We start from the raw sequence: 23,268 nt of genomic DNA on the forward strand, positions 1-23,268 counted from the left end.
TTTAAGTTTTTAATTGCATGTTCCAAAACTAGGGGCCTTTTTCTGAGTCAACCTTCAAGTTACAGGCAGGAGAGGAAGTTAGAGAGAGAAAGGGCTGTAATAGCTCTTGCAGCCTTAAGGAGAGAATAAACTTGGCCAGTATGGGGTGCTGAAACTTTCAGGATGTACGAACAGGGTTTAGACTGACAGTAAGAAGGGACCTGCACAGGTCAGTGGCATCCCCAAAGCTTAGCAGCCCCAGCATCTGTTCTCAGGAAACAACAAGCCTGCAGGGACAGACGCACATCCACAGTGTCACCATCACCACCCAACTTCCATACATCATCTGTCCTGATAGTGTACACCTGTGCATGTGTTAATATATCTGTGGACCTGTGATGTTGTTATGGTGGAACACAGATGAGACTTGTTACACTTGCCATGCAAAAAAAACACACTATGCCCTGTTTCCAAAATTAATATATTTGATTTATATCCTTGTTTCACCGGCTGTTGTGTAACACCAGAATGGGTCCTGCCCATTCTGCCTTACATTGTGTTTTTCTCCAGTGTCTCTGGTCATAATAAATCAAATATTATATAACAACGGGTGTTATATAAGAGTTTCTGATGCCTATCACAACCCATCAAAATTCTTCTACTGGGCGTCTTGCAAAAACCTTTGGCTGGGAAGGATCATGACAAATGGTTATTTTGCTGAGTATTATACAAGGAGACAATTAAAGCCGATAAACAGCCCCTACAAATCATAGATGCAAACAGTTGACTTATGCGCTGCCAAATTATTCTGAAAATGTATTTCCACTTTTTCTCTCGGAGCAGTATTCAAAGTAAAGGGATTCAATCTTTTTATCCTGTCATTCGGTTGAATGGTCTATTAAATGTGCTCCTATCCAGCTTCCACTGCTTCTAAAGTGATAACATATTGACCCTTTTCGATTTAATTATTGTGATGAACTGGAATAAGTGTTTAAGATTGGAGATAAAAGTGCAACAAAAAAGGGGAGAATTTAGAGAAACTGCTGTCACAAAAAAATCATGTGCATCCCCGTTTTCTGTGACATCAGTTTAGCGGAAATCCCCTCCATTTGCTCCCCGCAGCTCAGGCTAAAATGCTGCGTCAGTCTCATGATAGCTTTAGCTGCCTAGCTGGAAAGCATGCATGTCTTACAAATTATTTCATCACACAGTCAAATCGTATTATTCCCCTTTAGAAAAATCCCCAGATTTAAGAAAGGGAGGACATTTTAGAGAGGCACAGGGCGGCTGTCAAGTGTTTCATATTTAGGGGAAAAGAAACTTGCCAAAAAGTAAAGTTTTTAGTCACAGCCTAATTGAACAAGTTGCGCTAGCAGGGATAAAATGAATAAACGTCAAATAAAAATTGCATGAGCGACATAAACCTTCATGAGGACAGAAACTCCAGTGTGGGCATAATGAATCAAGTTCAACCTGAAATCCTATTAGCTGTACAGCTGGGGGCGCTACATGCCAGGAGCTATTGAACTCTTCAATATGGAGTGGAAGAAACTCACCACACTTTCACTTATGTCAAAGACTTAAGTGTTGTGAGGTGTAATTATGTGAAGTGGTAGGAAACCTGCTCACTATCAAAAGCAAAAGATGAGAGATTCCATATGTGGCCAGGAAGTCTGTTTTATTTCTAGTACAAAGTGCAGTGCAGCAGGAATAAATCTTACTCTTTTTTTGGTAATAAACAGCACACGTTCTAATTTTTTACAGCTCTGCTCTTCTTCAGAAACAGGTGTAACAATATAACTAGCTGTTGGATTAGAGGCTAAAGAGAAGTGAAATGGAAAAGTCAGACAAATAATTGAGGATAAAATGATAGAAAAAAAAAGTATCTATGTTATTGATTTTATTTTCTTACACTGACAGTACAACCAGGAATTCATAATTGAGTGCACGTAGGTCACACTGATCTTAATGGCTTCATAGCAGGGCGAGGTAGTTCTCTGTACTGGCAGTCATTATGTTAACTACGACAGCCCGAGACCCTGCAGAGCACATGACAATTATAGCACAATGTCTGTCTGTTCTGCTGGCAAATGAGGTATATATTTAAAATTGACTTGATTATTTTTGAACAAGCCACAGTTAGGCTGCACACAGTTATTAACCAGTAGGATGTTGCAGCTTCTGATATCAGCACTGCGCCATTTTAGAACAAGCACTCGGTGCACTGCTGCTTCGCTGTTGATTTGGAGCACCATGATATGCACCCTAACTATCCTTCTTATGAATTTATAATGAATGTGATAGCTTTAGGCTCTCATTTGGACTGAGATAAGCATAGATCAGGTCTCACTGTAAACAAATGGTTAGTACAATTTAATACTATACCATTCTTATTTTACACTGGCAATGAAAAGTCTCTTAGGCTTCTTATTTATGAATATTTTGTTCACCACGCTCACTATAGACGGCCTAAAGCAGCACAGCTCATAAACATTTAAAGCTAACCGCAAAAATAAAAAAACCTGTCTTGACTCCTGGCATCCATTTCTAAAAGGAGAAACTGGCACAGTTTGTCTTTGCAAATAAATGCAGATTTTTTTGGTGAGCAAACACTGACATACTTTTCTGAGAGAGGGGAATGCCTGAGTTATCAGTTTCATATTTAGACAGACAGAAGCTAAAAAGCTAAGCTAAGTTGCTGCTGCTGCTGCTGCTGCGAAAGCAATACTGTTAGAGGGGTTGAAAAAACCATAACCTCCATAAGAACCACACAGGTAACTACTGTGGGTAAACACACTGTTATCATATCGCATTCCACATGCACCTTTATTAAATACTTGTTGATACATGCACCTGTCTGAAGTGCATATTGCGTTCTCAGCAATTGCATGTCCACACACACTGACACAGACACACAGATTAACCATGACGAAGAAATGCCACTGATGCAGCCAAGAAAAAAAAGAAGAAAATGATATAAAGAAACATAAAAGAGCAAAGTATGTACCAGCTGTGGCTGGCATTTTTTCCTCCTGCAACTTTTTAATTTCTCTTCTTCATCTGTCAGCCTCTCTCTCTTCCTCTCCCAGGACAGAGAGAGAGAAAAAAGAGGCCTATACATCAGTGAGATTTAATGCTGCCTCATCCTGCTGAGCACTCGTAGCACATGGTGTACATCATCAATAATCTTTACGAGCCACTGCCTTGGCTTAAACACAAGGGTAATGTGTTGCTCCTGCTGGAAGCACAAACTTCCAACCCAGGCATCTTGGAGCTTATTTTCAGTCTTTATTTTATGCATGTAATTGCATCACAACATTTAAAAAGAGAATTTTTAAAAAAAAGTGATCGCTTAGCGATCCATCTCTGATAGACAGAATAAAGGTTTACCAACATAATTTTTAATACAGTTTGATCACAAGATAAGACATGTACCAGATATTAGCTGCTATGCTTGTTATGCTTGTTTGAAAGCAATGTTGTAAGAAATGTTATCCTGGTTGTTTTCTGAGCTGTTTGACGGTCACACCAGATACTGTATTCACAGCCTGTTATCACTTTGCTTTGGAAACTGGGACAGACACAGGCAGTTTTGAGGCAGTAAAAGCTGCTGTTGCAGTAAAGTGGCACAGAACAGGGTAAAGTCAAGAGGACAATCCTAAAATGACCATGGTGCTTCAGATATGCATGATGCTTCTATTTTTGAATTTATAACTAGCATTTACTGAGCAGAAAGGGAAGATAATCTATTCCAATGTGAATATGACATCCATTTCCCTTTACAAAGTTCAAGGATCAACCAAGAAGTAAACACTAAGCGTGCCATTTATCCTCAACAATGAATAGAGATTTTTTGTGTTGCTACCAGTTCCTTTTCCTGACAATAAAACTCAACTATGTTTTCAAGAAATGCCTTTAAAAGCTCAATTTCATGCCCTGTTGGAGAACAAAAAAATGGGCATTTAAATGGAGAAAAAAGTTGTAGTTATATTTTTTAAGGCCCACTGGAAGATCCAACACAACTGAAGAAACAATATGGTTTCACCTAAAATCTCTGGACATATTTTTAGGGTGGTGATTGATTTCTCTTTTCGTTGTTATGTTAGATATGGTTTATGTGAGGTCAGCTAAAGGTCAGTAGGTCCTGAACTTTTGTAACCAGGAACTCAGAGTTTCACTTTCAAGCCTGCCATGGCTTGTGCTAATGAAAAAAAACACTCTCTCAGTCTTTATGAAAGTGACAATACAAGGAAGGAAATCAGTTAATGGAAAGCCGTAACAGTGTGGTCATTTCAGTAATGTGAAGCTTAGATATTTATGCCAGGAATTTAGAAATTGCTTGTTGTAATATAATAGTGCAACCTGCACTTTGTGTTTAACCTGCATTCACCCCTGTCTTTAGCCACATCACATGTCCTGGTCATCTGACAGAGTGTACAGTAGGAGGTAGCTTCCCCATGGTACATCACGCGGTCCACATCTCACACTCACCATTAGTCAGCTATTGTGTTCATTTTCAAGGTCTAGTTTTTATTCAAAGGAATAGTTCAACATTTTGGGACATACAATTGTTGGCTTTCTTGCCAAGAGTTAGATATAAAGATCAATATTACTCTCATGCATGGAGCTGCGAGATATGAGGCAATTAGCTTAGCTTAGCTTAGCTTAGCATAAAGACTTGAAAAAAGGGAACAGCTAGACTTGCTCCGTCATAAGTTCAAAATACATCTACCAACTCTAAAGCTTACATTATATCTTGTTTGTTTATTACTTACAAACCGTTCCACAAATAGTAACAAGCAAGATAAAAGGTGTTAATTATCGATCATACAATGCTTGCAGCCGTCCTTTGAACACTGGAGAGAACCAGGCTCCCTGCTTCCAGTCTTTATGCTAAACTAACCGTCTCCTGGCTATAGCTCCACAGTCTTGTTAGCACCGTAAGGTCACTAAGAAATGGTTCCAGCATGTAACTCCAGGTAAAACCATAACATTTTGGTTTCTTAGTGCATTTAGTTTGTATATGTATGCAGATACAATGTGAGCCTTTAGAGGTGTATTTTCCACCTGCTTCCAGCCTTAATGCTAGCTACACAAATGGACTCCTGCCTTCTGCTCCATACTTATTTAGAGCATAGACATAAGAGTAGTATCGATCTTCTCGCCCAACTCACTGCAAGAAAATGAATTAGTATATTTCCCAAAAATGTCAAACTATTCCTTTTATTTTAACTTAACCTTGAACTCAGTTCTGGTAGAAAATATCTCCTAATCTGCAAGCTGCATGGAGACAAAATTATTTTAATGACCTCAACCAAATATTCTTCTGGCAAATTATCACAGATGGGTACTGCCAGCAACAATAAATATTAATGTAATATTAAGGAAAAATCCAGTTCCCTGAAACAACATGCCGAAGTGAAAGAAATAAACACAGCAGGAGATTCAACTGAATCTTGTTTTGAGTCTGAACTACTGAGATAAAAGTGTGTGAATATGTAGCAGTTTGTACATACAATAATTTTTGTGCACTTCCGCTAATACCCACACAGACCGAAAAGCAGACAGTCAGACATTTACACACACATACCACATCTTGTTTGCCTGAAGGGCAAAAGTGTGTAAGAGGGGAGGTGGAGACATATTGATTTCTCCGTTGACTCTTTAAAGGAAACCCTGAGGGAGGCCTTGCATCCGCTTACACTCCTTAGTTGGGTGAATTAACCACATTTATGTTTTGGGCTAGAACGCACACACGCATTACATATACACATTACAATTATTTGAAAAAATTTGTACTAGTAGTGAGATGTCTGGTTTGAAGGAATTTCATGCCACATTTGCAGTATTAGCTTTTAAGACTGCTGTGTAATCAAGCCAAACTAATAGGCCACACTGTAAAGTAAATATGCAAAAGATGTAGACATTGTCATGGTAACATTTGACATCAATAAGTAAAAATCTTGGGGAATTGAAGTTTGGGTGTGCATCACAAAGATTAAGGCTTTAGTTTTATCCTAAATCTGACACGGAGATAAAGCCAATCCTCTCTGCTGTCTATCTATGAGAACCACACAGCCTCAGGAATCAGGAAGAAGCAACATTGCCCCAAGCTACACCCCCAAAGAGAAACACACCAGAGACAACATTTACAATACACACTCATGAGTAGTCACATAACCAAAGCTCTTTCTTCTTGCTCAGTGGCCCGATTATTGTCTTTTTCTGTTTGAGGGATGAGTCACATCCACTCATTTTCTGAACAAACACCCCAGGTCCATGAACACACCATTAGGTCACCTACTCTTCTTTCTTCTAATGACTCATTGGACTTCTCTCCAGTCTTCGGGGACTCATTGACAAACCAAAGACAAAGGTGAGTTGTCTCCCACAGCTGAAAAAACACCAAGGCATTGCCACTTCCTCCCTTGTGGCAAAAGTTAGTTAAAACATTTAAACACTTCTTTAACTGCCTTACATTAATAGAGGAACAAAATCATTGCCAAAACCTTAACAAAATCAGATATCTGAGTGGGTTAGGGGAACTGACGTAAATGGATAATCAATTTCCCTTGTTCAAAGCAAAACTTTTAATTTCTGCTGCTACTTTTCTCAATGTTTGATCCTCTTTCAGATACTGTTGAGATAGTAAGGTAAATCTTTTATTTCCACAGGTGTGAAGGATTTAACGTTTATTTTTCTCAATCATGTGGAAAGGAACAAGAACAGCATAGGCCCTGTTCAGACCAGACAATAATATGCATCTTGGGTGATCCGATCACAAGTGGACAGCTCTAAGTACGTCATTTCACACCTGGCAGGTAGGCAGTACTTCAATGTGGCCCAGAAGGCAATCAAGTACACACTGCAAAAATAATTTGGCCATATGCATCCCAGACCACTTCCATGTGGTCTGACCGATCGGTTCTCAATACATCCTTACTGCGTCTTGGCTGCCTCCACACCTGTACTGATCGGATCACCCAAGATGCATATTAATGTCAGATCTGAACAGGGCCATAATGGTGAGTAAATCATATGAAGCCATACAGTAAAACTTTGTGATTGCTCGATTCAAAGTGAGAGTGGGGGGTTTGCTTAAAATCAACCCCCTTCTTACGTGCTTCAATTTGTCAGCTCAATCACACACACAAAAAAAATAAAAGTCTAGATAGTACAAAAGGAACTCACTCTTTAAAATCCCTTTTGGCACAAGAGACTGTGCAAGACATTGCACAATGTGTCAGAAACTTGTAAACGATCCAATTCTGTAACAGATATGTACATAAAAAGGTAATTAAAATAGATTTCTGAAGAATTAGAATTACATATCCATTTTAGTGGACAAATTGTTTGAGAGAAAGTATTTTGTAATCTTAATTACTCTGCCTGATAGTTGTCAAAGAAGAAAAAACCCAGAGAGAGAACTGGGGGTTTAAAGAGTCACGAGAGGCTGCAATTATTGTAATCCCTACTCTTGGCTTCAATGTCAAAGAAATGGGTGATCACATCCCAATCCTCAAACTCATTCCCATTACACTAAGCTGTTTTTTAACCTTTCTTTCAAAAGGAAGTAAGGCAACATCTGCGAAAAACAACTGGCATGGATACTCATCTCTCACACTATAAACAGTGAGTGTTTCAGCAAAACTGACACAGTGTACTATACAGTGAGCATGTAGAAACATGTAACACTTCTCTCTCGCCAATGATTCACATGCATACGCTGTTAACGCCGTTGTCTACAGCGACAGACTGACATCTTAATAACCTCCATCACTCATAAACAGACTTAAGACACTCTGCACATACTGACGTGGTAACAAATCTTGCAGAAGCATTTCAGGCGAGAAATAACATAACACAACATAGTGTTGGTGCCCAAGTCTGATGAGATGAGTAAAGACAATGTAGACAAAGCATATGAAGCCCCCAATTACACCGTGTTCCAGTGTTTTAGTCAAGACCACCTAAACCGAGACCAAGTCATTACCAAGACCAGAGTGCATCTAGACCGAGACAAGACCACGACAGGGCGAGACTGAGTCAAGACCAAGACCAGACCAAACAACTGAAACATACAGTATATACAGAACTAGCTAATATGTATAGCTAATATTCGCTAAATCCCTTTGGGTGATGGGGTGAAGAGGTTTCTGGAGAGTTTTGGTACAGAGGCAGATTTTAACTTTAGCTAGCTAGCTTTGCTAGCGTCACTTGCACTTACCTTTCTTTATGCTTCCTTACTTAGTGCAGATAAAAAAAATTAGGTGGTCCCAGCTGTGTCGGTTAGCGTTACATTGCAGAATTTACACACTGTTGTGTCTTTTCTTCTAGATGTTGTTTTTCTAAATAAACTCTTTTAATAAAATATAATAAATTAAATGTAATAAATTAAATGTTATTACCAACAATTTGGCTGACATCTCCCAGACAGCCAGAGCTTCTTCTCCTGCCACCTACATTTACTTTAGGAGTGCGTGTTAAGGGGGGCGGGGGGCGGTGGTTAACAGTAACACATTTCAAACTAGAAATGAGTCAAGTTATTGGTTGCATTTGAAGCAGGAAGTTTTACATCCAATCACAGTTATGATGTGAACACATGAATCAGACAATACACAGACAATTTAGTGATATCCCTGCAGTTGTGGTCTTGACCGGTCTTGAAACCGACCGGTCTTCATCCGAGACCGAGACAAGACCGAGTAAAAATGTGGTTGATTCCGAGACGAGGCCGAGACCAAGACTGGTCTCGAGTACTGACGTGTTCTGTTTCTTTTATTGACTCACCTTCTCAATCAACAAAAGCTGAGCTCATCCAAAATCTGAGCATTCATCTTATCTCAGAGCCTCAAGAGCAACTTGAAAACAAATCCTTGCACGATGGGGCATGGGATCAAAGGGTCCATATGGTTACACAAGAGGTGAAATACTTTCAAGATGACCCAGACACAAAGAGAGAAAAGATTCTGGGAGGCCTGGAGATAGCAAAGATTGATAGGAGAGCCAGAGAGAGGCTAAAGTCAAAGTCTTTCCAGACCTTTACCTTTCCAGATGTTTTCATTAACTGGTTAACCTTGCCAAGTTAGTTTTGTACAATAGCTGATGTTTGCATCTGTCTCTATATTGTTGGAAAGTAAAAACATTAAAGTGAGCCTATGTAACTTTCTAGAGAAGAAACAACAATTTTTTTCTCTTACAAAGAAAAATTTAGTGATCAATAAAACGCACCATTCTTTACTTGACCAGAAGCTTATATTGGCTAATATTAGCTAAATTTATGTAGACATTGTTGCATAGCTGACATTAAAGAGTGTGTTCACTTGCTTGTTATGCTATGTTACACTATGTTTTAGCATTTACCATTATCTCATAATTGTCAGTATTACAAAAGTTATGTAGACTCACTTTAAAAGTAATGTAAGAGCAGAGGTAATTGATTAAAGGTCCCATGACATGGTGCTCTTTGGATGCTTTTATATAGACCTTAGTGGTCCCCTAATACTGTATCTGAAGTCTCTTTCCCCGAAATTCTGCCTTGGTGCAGAATTACAGCCACTAGAGCCAGTCCCACAATGAGCTTTCCTTAGTATGTGCCATTTCTGTGTCTGTAGCTATTGAGGAGGATAGAGGGGGGGATGGGGGGGGGGGCAAGGTGCAGGGTGGGGGTGTGGCCTTGACCAACTGCCACTTTGCTCGTTTGAAAGCTATCATGTCTCTCTCTCATGGGTGAGCTAAATTCTCTGGGCAGGCAAAGCAGAAAAAGGGAAGGTAACCTTGCTCCTTATGACCTCATAAGAAGCAAGATTCCAGATCGGCCCATCTGATGCTACGTTTACACGTGGCCGGCTATTTTCATAAACGGACATTTCATCCTCTCCGTTTTCAAAAATAACTACGTGCACAGCTGTCATTTTTCAGAAAAGTGTTCGTTTATATGTACCCGTGTATATATATGCCGTCAATGCAGCCAAGAGCACACCAAACCTGTAGGTGGCAGTGTAACGAGAAGCTCAAGCCCACGTTAGCCAATCAGAATCCCGAAAATAGCAAGAACAGCAACGAATCACTTCCTCTTTCTCTCTCTCGGCTGCCTAATCCTCCGTTTCTCTCAGTTTACATGCAAATGTGCAAACGAAGATTTCCAAAATTTCCACTCTGGCCGGAGTTTTTAGAAAGACTCTGTTTCAGAGGCGAATTCTCCGTTTGCGTGTAAACGAAGGGTACAAACGAAGGGAAATGTCTCCGTTTGTAAAAATAACCATGTAAGTGTAAACAGGGTCTGAGCTTTTCATTTTCTCAAAGAGCAGGATACCCATCACCATTTCTAGCCACTGGGGGACCATAGGCAGGCTGGGGGAACGCATATTAATGTTAAAAAACCTCATAAAGTGAGATTTTCATGCCATGGGAACTTTAATAAACTTATCTCTGAAGGGAGAAAGGATTTGCATTGCATATGGATGGGGGGGGAGGAGAGAGAGAGAGACAACACATACACTATATGACCAAAAATATGTGGACAAACAGGACCTGTGCACAAAGCAAGTTAATTAAAGAAATAGTTTTCAGAGTTTGGTGTGGAAAAACTTGTAAGGGCTGCACAACCCAATCCAACACCTTTGGAAAGAATTTCGTGGGCCAGGCCTTATCAGCAAACATTGGTGCCCAAACTCAATAATACTCTTGTTGCTGAGAGCAAACCCCTGCAGCTAAGTTACCAATCTTGTTGAGAAGGGTGGAGGTTGTTATGGTTTTGGAATGAGATGTTCATATATGGGTGTAATGTTGGTGTGTCCACATGGTTTTTCCATGTAGTGTACATAATAATAAAAAATCAAGATTCCTAGGATGCCTAAAGGAGAAAGCCAAAATGTTGCTGAAACCGTGGTTTGATGCAATGTCCTACAGTATCAAAAGAAAGCAGAACTTGAACCTGTTCTCGAGACATGTATTATATCATCTCTGGACAGAAAATGTCAAACGGATTTTGCTTTCGGTGAAAGTTGCCACTTTAAGGATGAAATTGGGCCCTTTGGCGCTCAGCAGTCAGCTCTGAAGCTTTCACACAATAATGTTGCCTGTCATACGCACTTATCATCTGCCAGTGCGGTGTGCATCAGGTCTGTCTGACCTGTGGGTCTGTGCTTTAGCTGCCCTCATGCACTGTAACTGGCATTATCTGGAGGGATGAGGACCTGGCACGGTCTGAACCCCCCACATCAACCATTCTTGTTTGTATACAAACCACAAGTGGATAAGGAACATGATAAGCTTCCCATTAGCCTGCACTGAAAGGGTATTTAATTGTGTTGGGCTTTTTAAAATCGAAATACTTGAGCAGCACATGGCTCTATGTAGCCAAAAGCATTTATATATCAAAGGGCTGTGGAATCAGTCTAGTGTATAGCTAGTTTCTAGAGAGACTGGACTGTTCGAGCACTGCCTTTTCAATGAGAAACTTCAAAGTCACTGTCCATAACAAGAACTCACACTTCAAAATGCACTGTGACCGAGGCGAAATGCAGAGAATACACACAGTTCATTTAATCTTTTTGATGGTCTACGTACTGTATATGTGTGTGGGCGGCTATGGCATCTTTCAATAACCGAATGCCCTTCAAATGCTGTCAAAACATGACGGGAAGAAAAGGAATAAAGAGGAGAAAGACGCAGAGAGAAACAATAGTGGAGAGGGTGTTAGAGAGAAGAAAGACAAAGAAACGCACAAAAAGCCATGAGCGAGGGAGAACATGAGACAAAAGAATAGACTGTAAAAAGAGGGGTTGGGTCACTTTCCATGTCCTCAAATTTAGACGTACGTTCCATTCAAATGTTTAGGTAGAAATTTTGATGCTTTATGGCAGTAAAGTTTACTTACTCCATCAGTGTTATTTCTACGCACATTTAGGACCAAATGAACTAAAGGCAAACTGACCCTAACTCTTGAGAAGTGAATCAGCTCTGCAGAAAGACCCTTTCTTTGTGTACAGAAGAGACTGGAAGCTGCACAGACAAGAACATCTGGTTTCCTGTACAAACCTGCCCCCTTATAACCCATAACCTGTCTTTACTGCAGGGAGGGATTCACAAGCAGACACAGCTCAAGACCTGTTGATTTCCCAGCATGCCCTGCTCACATTCCTGACCTCCTTCTGTCACTCTTTCGCTTGACTCAACCCTGTTGCCTACATCTATGTCACCCCCACCCCCCCCCACCCCCCCTTACGCTTCCCAACTACTGTCTTTGAGTAAAACCCAAACAGTTATGTGTGATTAAAGAGGGATTAACAGGAAACATTTTTAACAGATGGGAAAAATACACAAATTCATCCTCTGATCAATCTTGGTCAAGTTGCCTTTAAGAGTGTGAGATGACTGTGACCTGACAAAACCATGAAAGCTGGCACCCTGCAGAGTGTGAATCTGGTGACAAGGCCAGAAGGGAATGATAAGACCACTTTTCTCAACCTCTTGGTCCCCCATTTCTTAATCTGCTCCCCACAGAGACTGAGGCATGGGATAGTGACAGAGATCCCATGAGCAGACACTCCTCTCTTCTCCATCAAGGTCGTGTTAACTTCAAACTGACAATAGCACTGCGTCGAAACATTAAGCATCCTCATTCATTTCAATGACACCAATGCATTGGCACAGCGGGGTTCTGGTGAAATGCAGGATCATCCAGCAGAAAATGCAGGGTTGCATTCCTGACAGAATACCTTGTAAAATAACAATGTTATTATGTTTACTACTACAGTTTATCTCACGATTTTTAAGATAAAAAAACAAAATCACTGCCACTGCGATAACTTGTTGTAAAAATCCTATCACATAGTATAAACTGCGTTGCAATGTTTTTGTGTCTGATAAACCTCCAAACGAATTACTCAAACTGAACTTCCTTGATTTACACTTGTATCTGCAACAGCATGCCCCAGCAGAACCTTGCTTTTTTTTTTTAACACTGTGCTATTTTTGGACCGAATGCCTGTTAATTGTGGCTGTGACATGAGCCTCCCATCCTTTGCCACAGGGTAGGAAGGAGATCACAGATAACCTGAGGACCTAATCAATACACAATACAATGAACTAACATTAGAGGGGACACACAACAAGCACAAAACGCCTGTTCCCCTGCATGCACAAACCATATCACACCACACAGTTAAGGGGATACACACACACACACACACACACACACGAGATAGACCAAAAGATTATTGGAGACAAGTTGGCATTCAGATAATGAAGTCGGTTCATTACTTACTGTGCACAGAGCCTTGCTGCTGACTTGAGGCTTTTGTTGTGCTGATCATGCTCTTGGGAGGGACCATCTCCATGTTTTGGCCCCTCTCAGCTGGACTCTGGCTGGGGGCCGGAGTCTGATTCTGGGACTCGCTCTGTGCTTTGTGCTGTGGCATAGTGGCCTTTAAATACTTCTGTCTGCTCAGGATACCGTCGCTACCTGCCCTCATTAGCTTTTCCCCCACACTCAGAACCCGGGCTCGACCGGCCGTGCCAGGGCATTCCTTCCTGGGGGAGGGCAGCTTGGATCTGGACCCTATTGAGGGGGGCCGGGCCAGCCTGGAGGCTTTGGACATCCTGCAGGTCAGCAGATCGGTAAAGCTCCTCTGTCTTTCTCAGCCAGGGTGACTGCAGCTCTGTCCCGTGGGCTATCCAGGGATTCTCAGCTCTCAGTGAGTGTGACTCTGTGACTCTCCAGCTCCAGCGTGTTGTGACTCATGCAGGTAGGCTGAGAGGGCCAGAGGGAGGGCACTTTTGGGAAGGCTAGCTGAGGGTGAGGGGTGGGGGGTTACCAGTTCCTTGGAAGGTGTTCTCTTCTCCTGGCATGGCCTCCTGGGATCATCCTCCAAAGCAAACAGTGTGTGTGTGTGTGAGCGTATGTGTGTGTGTGTGTGTGTGTGTGTGTATGTTTGATAAACCTGTGGAGTGACAGGACTTGCTGTGCCAAATGCAAACAGAAACTAAGGTCTCCAGTGTCAACGCATTCCAGCTTTTTAATCCCCTCACTGCTTCGCTTTCCCGTCTTTCACACTCTCTCACTCTCCACCCCTCTCTTTTTTTGTAAATTTATCACGCTCCCTCTCTCCTTCACTTGCTCTGGTTGTCAACTTCTCTCTCCTACCTCATGCCTAATAATTCTTCCCCATGTTACTGTCCTCTTGTGCTTTCTCTCTCCTCTTCTCTTTCGCTTCGGTTCACTTGCTCTTCTTTGCTGATGCTCCGCGGGTAACCATTCCAGTGCAACGGCAGACAGAGACCAGAGAGAGGAAGACTTAAAGACAGCAAGGAAAAAAAAAAAAAAAAAAAAAAAAAAAGAGCACTGGAGAAAAACAAAGTGCCGGCAGAGGCTTTGCGGAGGAGCCCTTCTCTTCAGGTGCAGCTGCACAAGCTGTTCCAGATGTGTGTGCAGCGCTTCACGTCATCAGCCGACCGCTCAGAGCCACACTCTGTTACAATGACTGGCTTCACCTCGTCCTATTTTCCTTCTTTCTTCATCGTTTTCTCTGTCCGTCTACTCCAGACAGCCTGTACTCCTCACATGTGATGAGATGTTCAGGCTACCAGAGGCAGGAATGCACACATGCACAACCCAATACACCAAGCCCTTCACTCACTGGTTGAATTTACTGGAGAATTAAAAGAGCGACAAGGAGGGTAGCGTTACGGCACGTGTATACAAGAGACACACAGTGGAGCTGTTCAGATCTACCGCGCCGAAGACATCAGCTGTGACAAGAAAAAAATACAGCAGAAGTTGGCTGGGAGAGAAAAGATTTCCGACACTTCTCTTCCTCTAACCCTCTATCCAGAAAAAAAATCCACCTCTCATCCTCAAAGACACTTAGTTTCTCTCATGAAGCAAAAATATTTCCTCTCTTTTAACAAAGTGCTTGGAACAATTGTCTGACCCACAGAAATGTCCTCAGCACACAGTGATCATTGCCAGACAAGCACAATAAAGTATGAATCATTGTTGGTAGGGCAGACACAGCAAAAACACCTTTGAACTATTAAAGAAAGATTTATGGCCATTAAAAAAAAGTGAGAACTAGTCTGTTTCTTGTTGTAAAAGGACATTTTGCATCTTATAAGCTTACTAATTTATTAACTCTGTACACAGGTTACCCCAATTTGAGCTCTGAGTCTGTGACACGTCTGTAATATGCCGCAGCAAATGGACATGTGATGTCCGTGCTTACTGACTAAACACCAGAAAATGGATTACAGCGAGCAAGGGATCAACCATAATCAGGCAACACGTTATAAAAGAGCATCAATCCACATGGACCAGACCACGGGCTTAGTTTTACACAGGCACAATTTATCTCTCTGAATTGGTTCTGTGCCACTCAGATATCATAAAACCCATTTAAAATCCAAGTTAAAAGTCCAAGTATAGAAAAGCCAGATTTAATATTTCACATGTGCCGCCATGTTTTATCTACTGCTCTGTTTGACATACATGTTAAAAGTTAACATAGGGATTTAGAGGTAAAACATGTGCACTAACTGTACAGGAGATTTGATCAATTCCCCCAAACCAAACCTCCCTTCCCCCTCATGATTGCCTTTTAGACTACTAAGCCTTCTGAACACAAAGACAACCATCACTGATTGTATAGATAAGAAATATTCATCATATTGCCACATATCTGTGTGGCTTTAGATAAAGAGCAAAGCAGATTGACCTACATACTTTCCCAATGAATAGTTCGCCGACAAAATCATGGGAACCGCTGCACGTCTGATGGATTTTTGAAAGAGAGAAAAAGTAAGGAAGATAAGAGACATTTCCATGAGATTCAATATTAGAAATGTGCCATATTATGTTTGTGCCTCACCAGTTTGTCTGACTGTGTTTACAGCATTGTAGTACTAAGGATTACGTCAAACCTAAAAAAAGGATGACCATAAAAAAACAGACTCCATTTCAGTGAATGAGTGAATGGCAACTCTCTCATACTATGGTTACATGGCTATTTGTGTGTATCCTACATGCAGGGAGTAAATGAAAGCCCTCTGTGTGGAGTAGATGCCTCCCAGGCTTTAAGCCAGTTCTAACTGTACAGTGGGCAAACGGCGGGAACTTGGTTCAAAGGCTTTAAATAACATAGCATTTAGGGATGGATATAATTTGAGTTTCCCAATTAAGCCTGTTATTTTGTGCAATGAAATAGATCATAAAGTATGTCTACCTATCAAATAACAAACCCTGATGTCGACATACTATCCAGGCATGTCATCAATTTGCATTTCAAACTAGAAGTGGAAAACAACCGACCACAAGTATTTCAACTTGAAAAAACAAAACTTGTGAAAGATGTTAATCTGAGGAGTTGAAATTGGCTCTGACAATAAAGACCGAATGACAAAAATGCCCACAGCTGTCTAAGCAGATAGCCCTGGCTGGCATCATGCTTCCAAGTGCCAAGGAGCAGTTTGGGATGGGCGGTTATGGAAATACGATGGTACAGAAAATCCCACAAGCTCTGCTATAGCTGCTTATGGCCCATAAGTTAGTTTGTAGAGGAGGGGCTGTTGTACATATTTAAAAAGGGTGGTGGGCTCAGCAAGAGTTGTCTGAGTGCCTCTGTGGTATTTCTCTCATTAACTTTTCTGTCTGATGGTTATTATTAACTTGGGCTCTCTGTATGTGCCGCATATGCACATCTACCTACAGTTTTCCAACAAATATATTTTGATGTACACAAGAACGCCTGCAGTCACTGGAGAAATGTGATGTAGTTTAGAGTAGCTATGCAATCAATATTTTATATTAACAGTAAGCCACATAACAAAATGTGGCAACATGGGGCAGCATGAGTTGTAAACACAACACTGACATAAAGTGAACTTTGCAAACACTTTTTATCCAGTATCCAGTTAATACAGAGCAACATTAGCATGCATTTGGAGGAATGTTTCTGGCCATGAATATATATAGTCCAATATTAATTTGCCTTTTAGCTCTGATTTGATCTTCAAGACTCCACTATGTTCACCAGCTTGCCACTTATTTTGTCTGTGTGCCGTTTAGTGATGAGCAGTTGGCGTACAGTGGGTTAATCAAAGATTTTTCACTGGAAACATCTGCCTGCTGCAGCTGGAAGTGACACAGATGAGAGTGCTGAAAGTGAACCAAAACAGTAAACTTGTGGACCATAAGACCTTAGTGGTAATTATCTGTGGATGTATCACTATGAGCAACCCCTTTCACATTCACATAATTATCTGATCCATTGTTAAAATAAAAAAAATGATTATAACAGCTTTAACTACCCAGTGATTGGCTCTTGATGCAGCAGAATAAACACAAAGGCCAGTTAACACAGGGCTGGTGGTGGACTACAAGGTTAGGGGATTTGGGAAGCAATTGGGGGATGGGTGAGCTGTGTACCTCTCTGCTGAGGATTAAGGTTGAGTATGTTGTCCAAGCCCTCAGGGGTTGCTTGTTTCTTTTCCTACATTCCATCTCAGAGCTCCCTCCCAACCATATCATGAGTCATTACCGACTGTAACATTCACTCAATATCATCCGCTGAATCAGTTACTGAAGGCACACAAGCTTTACAGAAATGCAGACATGCACAGCATTGAGCGTGTGGGGACCAGTACTGCAGCAGGTTGGGCTGTCTACCATGTGCAGAAGACACAGGTTTAAGCCCAGGTTGCAACACTTTCCTGTCATTTTCTATTATGCATTACATGTCAGGACAGAAATACTATAAATAATCTTTTACTCTAAAACTAGAATAGATGTTGTTGATTTTATCTAAATAAGCATATCACTGAGAAGCAAACTTGCACTACGGCTACAGTAAAACTTGAATGTTCCTTGGAATAACATTTTTTTTTTACCCTAGCAAACAATCAATATTTCAACAGAGACTTTTTAGTAGTTCACAGAGTCATGAAATGAACATCTGAATCTGAATCTCTATCTTGAACACATACTGTACAGCATCTTAAATTGGTCAACAACATCAACAATGAGAAACTGTGCTTCTTCTTTCCAATATGAATCCCTTTACTCTCTTCTGTTGTTCTAGCGGTCGACTGCTTCTGACTCCCGAGTGAAGAAAAGTGATTCAAAGGCAGAAAAGGAGTCTAAAAGACGATGAGACTCGTTGACAGTTGGGACCAATTGGTCTTAACACTCAGCTGCTCCCTGAAGAAAGCCACCCAACATGCCACATTATTTGCTGTATTAAGTCACAGTAAATGCAGCACTGATCATGGCGGAGGGGCTGCCACTCAGACAACAGGTCAGATGAGATGGCGGCCCAGTCAGGAGAAGTGCTGTCTCTGCCATTATCATCAACTGTCACTTAAACAAACAAGATTGATCGAGGTGAGTCTACAGTATTGTCACTTGCGCTCTAATTAAACAGAACAGTGAGGCTTGAAGTTTCAAAGTTTGCACCTTTCCATTTTAAGATCATTTTGAGTATTATACTAAAATTTAAAGAATACAACATTTTATGATTCAAACATTCGCTACAGACAATTAAGAACTAAGTGTTCAAGTTAGATTTTCTACATTTATTCATTTTAATATGCTATGGAAATTAGCTTCTAAAGTCTTGTATGATGCGCCCAAGTCCAATAATTGGGAATGAACTGCCAAAGAGCATTACAGTGACAAACTATGTTGTTGAAAATTCAAATCCAGAAGCATTCAGTGAGCGCATGTCTCTGCCAAGTCTGCAAGATCATCTGAATTTGTTATTCTAACAACAGAGAATGTTTAGAAATGTTTAGTCTTTATCTGGTGATAGATAATATTAGGATGCATTTTGTTTTATTCAAGTAAGCATATGAAAGGAGAGCAAATCTCACAATGTTAACAAATACTTTTAGAAGAATTACACCACACCAAATCCTGATTACTTGTTCTGTGGCCCATGGCCTAACCTTGCTCAAAATGTCATTGAAATCCATGTTCCAATTTGTGAGATATTATTCTGACAAAAAGATGAACATGACAGAAAACTTAAACTCCTTGGCAGAGGCAAAAAGCAAAGATAGATCAACTGACTCACACATCAATATAGAGATTGCAAGACTGTGCTTTAGGGCAACTGCAAATTGTGACGATTATTAATCTCAAGCAAGTTTGTCTGGAAGTCGATTTTTTTTTTTTTAGGTGAAATGAAAAGTAACAAATGGCTGCCTATAGGGTAGGACATCAATCTAAACACGTGGTGTGGTTGAGAAAATAATTCACTGAGATACAGCCTAAAACATCAGAAATTTGTAGTTAAAAACACAGGTAATTGACACTAGATACACCATCTTCTTAAAGTGATCAAGTGGATGAAAACGTCTCTGAAAAAGCAAACTGCTTTTGGGACCACTGTCATGTCATCTTATTTTGGTGAGCTCCTGTCCCTGGAAATAAGTAGAACCCCTTCTTAACATGAACACATAAGAGGATTATTGTAACAGATGCTGAAATAGAAAAAGGTTTACCTCAAATGTTCTCACGATTCACATGATGCGAGGCAACAAACAGCACAAATTTTAATGATGAAAGAGTCAGTATTGAGTTGTTTTACAGCTTTCAGTGAGAAGGAGTTCTGCATGAAGTCCCACAGTCCATGTCATCATGAATTTCTCCTCCTTACGTCCTGTCTCTGGGGCCCCCCTGTGGCCTTATGAATCACTCCTGATCTTTACCCTCAATGGGACGTGTGAGCATGCACATGCTCAAAACCTACAACACACAGTTTGGAAACGTCAACCTCTAAACTTATATTTCCATCCAGTTACCCCAGAGGCAATGGCTACGCATTAGGCTCACAGCCCTCATCCTATCCTTTACGCCTCAGCATTTTAGGGGAGTTTAGCTTCTTATCTGAACAGCCTGTCAAGTGTGTTATTGTAGGGAAACTGACTGCTTCTACCTGAAGTGTATAAAGAGGATAAGAGGAGAGACAAACCACCACTCTATTCACACTGATGTAAATAAGAGGCTTCTCCATTCTCTTTATGGCTCATTGATTTTTAGTTCGATGGCTGGCTGCAGACAGAAACAGAGAAAACAGGGAGGGAGAGATGGGAAGAAAGACGGAAATGAGTAGTTACCGAATTCTGAAACTGCAGCATTTTTCTTGGAACAAAATCAGTGCCACATTTAATGGCACTTATTAGAATAGTTATAAGAAAAAAAAAGTACTTTCCCCCCCACACACACATACATACAAACACAAGCTGCACAGTGTGTCATAATGTAATCAGAGCCCCTATGAAACAGTACTGTGAGATAATTACTGTATATTGTCAGGATATTTATGGTAATGTATGCAAAACAGTGAAAGGTTGAAACCTTCCTGTCAGATGTGGTGGAAAACACAATGAACTTATTCACATGCTGGGTGAACAATATTCTAGTATTACAGCGAAGGCATTAAGGAGGTGACATTTCCAGAGTAATGTTTGGGCTGTTTTGGATTCAGCAGTCAAGAGAAAAGGCTGCCTTTGGCAGAAACACATAGCCAAAAAATGTATGACCTAAACATTTGCATCAGCTCAAGAAACAGAAAAAAGGTTAATATATTAAAATAAATGCTAAAGTCTTGCCATGCATGAGAAGAAAGGGAATATCTCAGAGATTACATATCTAAAATTCTGTAATTCTATCTCCCACCTACTCATCTTCAGAAGAGCTCAATTTGACATGAATACAAAAACACATGGGAGCATGCATTCATGCCACACCACAAGGACCTGTTAGATCTTGCTGTTGGCATTATGTAAACAACTTGAAGAGCTAAAGGAGTCTTTTAGTGACTCATATATTATGGACGAGGAACGGTCATGTTTTCTGTGCTGGAACAGCTGCAACCTTGGCTTCCTCTTACTTTTGGCTCTTTAAAAAAAGGGTAAAAGTAGATGTTTAAAACATACATCATGCATGTACTTAATAAAAGAACCCTTATCCCTGTGCAAAATTCAAGCCTGAATGCTTGTTCATCTGACAGACGCGAAAGGTGTCATGTTCAACAAATTAAACTGGCCTGTGATTTGAGCCACTGGAGGCAGCATTATTAGAAACATGTTTAAACACATTCATAACTAAGAAAAAAAACAAGTTAAGATAAAACCCTTAATGAGGACCATTTCCCCCACATACAAATTTGATTAAACATATTTTCTCATTGCCAAATTTTTTTTAAAGATTATTTTTTGGGCATTTTCAGCCTTGTTATTTTTGACAGGACAGCTGAAGACATGAAAGGGGAGAGAAAGGGGGGAATGACTTGCAGCAAAGGGCCTCAGGTCAGAGTCGAACCCGGGCCCGCTGCATTGAGGAGTAAACCTCTATATATGGGCGCCCGCCCTACCAACTGTGATATCCAGGCGCCCATCATTGGCACTTTATTTTCTTACTTGTTTTTTTTTTATTTCAAACCATTATTCTATTAGTAATCAGCATGGACATCCGAGATCAGGATGAAAAAATGTGTTATCCCCCAACAAATTAAGATTCTTCTATAATCAACATATTTCAATCAATCAATCAATCAAAATTTATCAGCAGGTATCCAAAGTGCTTCACATCAGGAACTAAGAATAGAACAACATATCTTGCAATAAGAAGAATGAAACGTAGAAAACAAGAAAATCATAAAAGGTTACATAGAAACAGGAAGAGGAAATTGTCACACCACTACTGAGTATTATAAGCCATTCTAAACAGGTAGGTTTTGAGTTTAGACCTGAAAAGAGCAACATCTGTAGTTGTGCGAATATCAGGGGGTAACTTATTCCAGAGTCGCAGGGCAGCAACCGCAAAAGCCTGATCACCCAATCGATTGTACCTTGACCTTGGGACTTCTAAAAACAGTTGGTTAGAACAGTGGTTCCCAACCTTATTTCCTTGGCGCCCCCCCTACTCATGCCTAAGCCCCCCCGCCCCCCGAAACTGAAGTTGAGGAAACTCTCGAGATAGAGCCTTACCTTCTTTTTTGATACAGAGCAGTTATCAGCACCTTTTTTTAAAGTTTTTATACCAACTTTTGTACACATTATATATTCTAGTGTATTATCATAATTTGTTTAAGATGTGCAAATATTTTTTTTTACCTCAACCTCAAACCAGATAAAGACTTGCGCCCCCCCTGTGATCTTTGCCGCCCCCCTGAGGGGTGCCCGGACCCCAGGTTGGGAACCACTGGGTTAGAAGACCGCAAAGACCGGCTGTGCTCACGCAGGGTGAGCACAAAAATATCGGATAAGTACTCTGGGGCCAGGCCATTAAGGGCCTTAAAAACAAACAATAAGATCTTAAAATCTATTCTAAAACGCACAGGGAGCCAATGTAGGGTGTAAAGAACGGGAGTGATATGTGCACGTCTAGATGTATTAGATTGTATCTAGATATTTCTCTTTAATGTGAGAAGCATTCCATCCTGTCTGAAACATGCCGCTCAAGAATCTGCTCGCTGAAGGATATGAAACTTAATGTGGTCAAGCATGAATTCCTCCGCAGTTAATCTGGCAGTTTTTCAACCTGAAGTAAGTAATGTTTTTTATACTGATGACTCCCTTTCTGCCATAGAAGCTGTAGTGACCAAATTTATTTCATTTTTGACCTTTAACATGTGAAAATGCCATTTGTGTAAGCGCACTCAGGGGATGGTGAATAATCTGTGTGTGTGTGTGAGTGTGTGTGTGTGTGTGTGCCTATATGTGTGTGTGTGCATGTCTGTCTGTACGCATCCTTGCCAAGAAAATAGATTTTCATTGGATGTTTTCATGGCTTGAGTCTCTAAATCAAGCTGACAGCTTTCAAATTACATATTATTGCCCCCATAACTTTGCATACTTTCATCGGTGAATATCCTTCCTCTTAACATCACAAATGCATTTCGTAGGTTGTAAATCAGGCTGAGTTGAGCCATGTGGAACACATGGTGGGAATTGTACAGTGGCAAAAATATATCACTCATAACTTACAGTATAGAGGCCCTTATAAAAGCTTACATATGTTTAATCAAAGTATAACATCCCCAATGTATTTTGTGTATTAAAACCAGTAATTCATTTCAAAACTCCCTTTATTCTCTAAATCTTTATAACCTATGTCTGTACAGACGAGATAGATTAGGCCAGCCAGCCATGCAACGATCTACAGATCTTCATTAATGTGGAATTTCTTTCATTCCTCGTTAAGCATCTCTTACGTTATTCCACTGTGAGGCAGGAGGCTTGGCCAAGTGCTTGGATGGGAGATGACATATAAATATGAATCTCTAT

The 23,268-nt window shown here is 40.6% G+C and overlaps 1 protein-coding gene across 14 annotated transcripts in view; it reads right to left on the reverse strand.

Moving 5' to 3' along the window:
• si:ch211-285f17.1 (sickle tail protein homolog) overlaps positions 1-23,268 on the reverse strand; it is a 119,430-nt gene that overhangs the window by 77,535 nt on the left and 18,627 nt on the right. For 7 of the 14 annotated variants that reach the window (XM_039789834.1, XM_039789836.1, XM_039789838.1 and 4 more), the window contains exon 1: positions 13,250-14,271. The exons of 1 other annotated variant lie outside the window; for it this stretch is intronic. In XM_039789834.1, the coding sequence (XP_039645768.1) occupies positions 13,250-13,583 (334 nt within the window). In that variant the 5' untranslated portion in view covers positions 13,584-14,271. Of the gene's footprint in view, positions 1-13,249; positions 14,272-23,268 lie in introns of those variants that run through there. 6 more of the 14 variants (XM_039789849.1, XM_039789848.1, XM_039789847.1 and 3 more) reach the window with 3 other exon arrangements.

This window comes from Perca fluviatilis, chromosome 22 (genome assembly GCF_010015445.1).
Source record: "Perca fluviatilis chromosome 22, GENO_Pfluv_1.0, whole genome shotgun sequence".
Taxonomy (NCBI): Eukaryota; Metazoa; Chordata; class Actinopteri; order Perciformes; family Percidae; genus Perca; species Perca fluviatilis.